This window comes from Delphinus delphis, chromosome 4 (genome assembly GCF_949987515.2).
Source record: "Delphinus delphis chromosome 4, mDelDel1.2, whole genome shotgun sequence".
Taxonomy (NCBI): Eukaryota; Metazoa; Chordata; class Mammalia; order Artiodactyla; family Delphinidae; genus Delphinus; species Delphinus delphis.
This window is the reverse complement of record NC_082686.1, coordinates 82,552,114-82,554,067: the sequence shown is the minus strand read 5'-3', so window position 1 is coordinate 82,554,067 and position 1,954 is coordinate 82,552,114. Positions and strand designations below refer to the sequence as shown.

General features: G+C 52.3%; 1 protein-coding gene across 1 annotated transcript; it reads right to left on the bottom strand.

Moving 5' to 3' along the window:
- Positions 1 to 285: 285 nt before the first annotated feature.
- On the bottom strand, positions 286 to 1,657 carry MAGEF1 (MAGE family member F1). Its single transcript, XM_060009974.1, is given in 3 exon segments — positions 286 to 1,158; positions 1,161 to 1,632; positions 1,634 to 1,657. Coding segments are annotated over 3 exon segments (927 nt in total). The 3' UTR covers positions 286 to 727.
- Positions 1,658 to 1,954: the final 297 nt, after the last annotated feature.

The following is a 1,954-nucleotide window of genomic DNA, read 5'->3' as shown; positions in this document are numbered from 1 at the left end:
CCCTGAAGTCCGACTAAAGGTAACCTCAGGCAAGCCTCACCCAATCACCCCAGCTGGGTTGGGTGTCCCTCTGTAGCCTTCAACTCACCGCACTGTCATTTCTGGTTTATTTACTTACTGTCCAGTTCTGAAAAGTAGGACCTTTATCTTGTTCAGCATTTAATCCCCAAATACCCCCAACAGTGCATCACACAAAAGATGCTTAACAAATGTTTATTAAGTGTACCAGGTTATACTTCTAATTTATTGCATTTCCCCCCCCCACGCCCCAGCTACTACAATAACTAAGCAAACAGAGTTAAATGTCAGTCTTTTTTCTTTGCACAGTAGACAAAAACTGTTGGAAAGCTAGATACCAATCAGCTATATTTTTCCCTGGTACCAGATCATCATACTGGTGAGTTCCTTCAAACCATTTAAGTATAGCATTCAGTGCTGCATAATTTGTTCAAGATCACAGAATAAAATGTAAAGTTTTTCAATTAATTTTACAAAAGCAGCAAAACTCTACAACAAAATCCTACAGGAAAAAGTAGACCAATCTCATTTATAAACATGAATTTAAGTGTATTAAACGTAACAAAACTTACCAAGATACAAAACCTAAATCCTAGTTACACAAATACAACTGCTATAGAAATAACGACCTTCTCCCCACCTAGTCTACTTATGACTCAGACAGTAGCTTTTATACCCAACTTCCCCCCGCCCCACCTCTGGCTGGCCCTCACCAGGGGTGGATGCCGGCCCCAGCATTAGCATTAGCCCTGGCCCTAGCCCTCACACTGCCCCTGTCAGCCTCGTCTGCCAGGGCCTCACGGTACTGCACTGGCCAGTGTTGGGGTTCTTTCTTATGGAGCTTGGCCACGAACCCCAGGACTTTCATCTTGCTGGTTTCCAGGTCGCTTCGGGGATCCCAAGAGAATTCACATGCCGGTGGATTGGTGTGAGAAACAAGCCGGTAATTGAGGTATCTCAGCTGCACGAAATCTTCCATAATAAGCCTCCTCGGGCACCCAAAGAGGGGGTGATACTTTGAGGGACGCACCTCCAACCGACACAGCATCTCCCAGACCTGTGCCTCCCTGGCGCTATTACCTTTCATGTAGATAAAGCCCAACATCATCATTAAAAGACCCAGTCTGGGGCCATCTCCTCCTCCTCCTCCTCAAGAGGTTTTAGTTTGTTGGTCAGGATATAAGTGTGGTGCTTGCGGTCAAGCTGTTTCAGCTTGAAACCAAAGACATACGGCAGATGCTCTGCGGCCCTTGCGATGATCTCAGGGAACAGATCCTTTAAGTCTCTGATAATGTATTTCACCATCTCGGAGAGGGTGATAGGACTCTTCTTCCTGTCCTTTACCAGCAGAAACTGCACCAACTCGGCCACCGTCCGATCCAGACGGAGACGGGCCCCGCGCCGGGCCAAGGTTTTGGCTGCCAAAGCCCTCGCACCTTTCAGGGTGATGGAGGGCTCCGCAGCCTCCTCCTCCCTTACAGCACCAAGGTCCTCCTCGAGGCTCTCTTGCAGGAGGGGGCTCGGGGCCACCTCCTGCGAGGCGGTCAGGGCCTGGGTCTCACTGTCGTGGCCACCATCCATCTCCCCCTCCGCCCGAGGGATAGGGAGACAGACCCCCGCTCTCTGGTTTCTACAACATGTTTTCGGGCAGGCAGGTGCAAAGCGCGTACACTGGCCGAGGGGAGTGCAAGCCGCTGCACAAACCCCGGCGGAGGGGTTGGACAGCGGCTGGGACGGCTGGAATAGGACTAGGAGAGATGACAGAGGGGACTTAGTGGCTTCCGGGCTGCACCGCCGAGGGTTCGGGACGGCCGCAACGCCGCCGGCGCCAAAGAAGCGCGGCGAGGCCACCGCGCAGCCTCAGTGCGCGCCGGCAAGCCGATTTGCCGGACCACTTCCGGCCAACTCAGCCAAGATGGCGGCCCCGAGGCCCCGC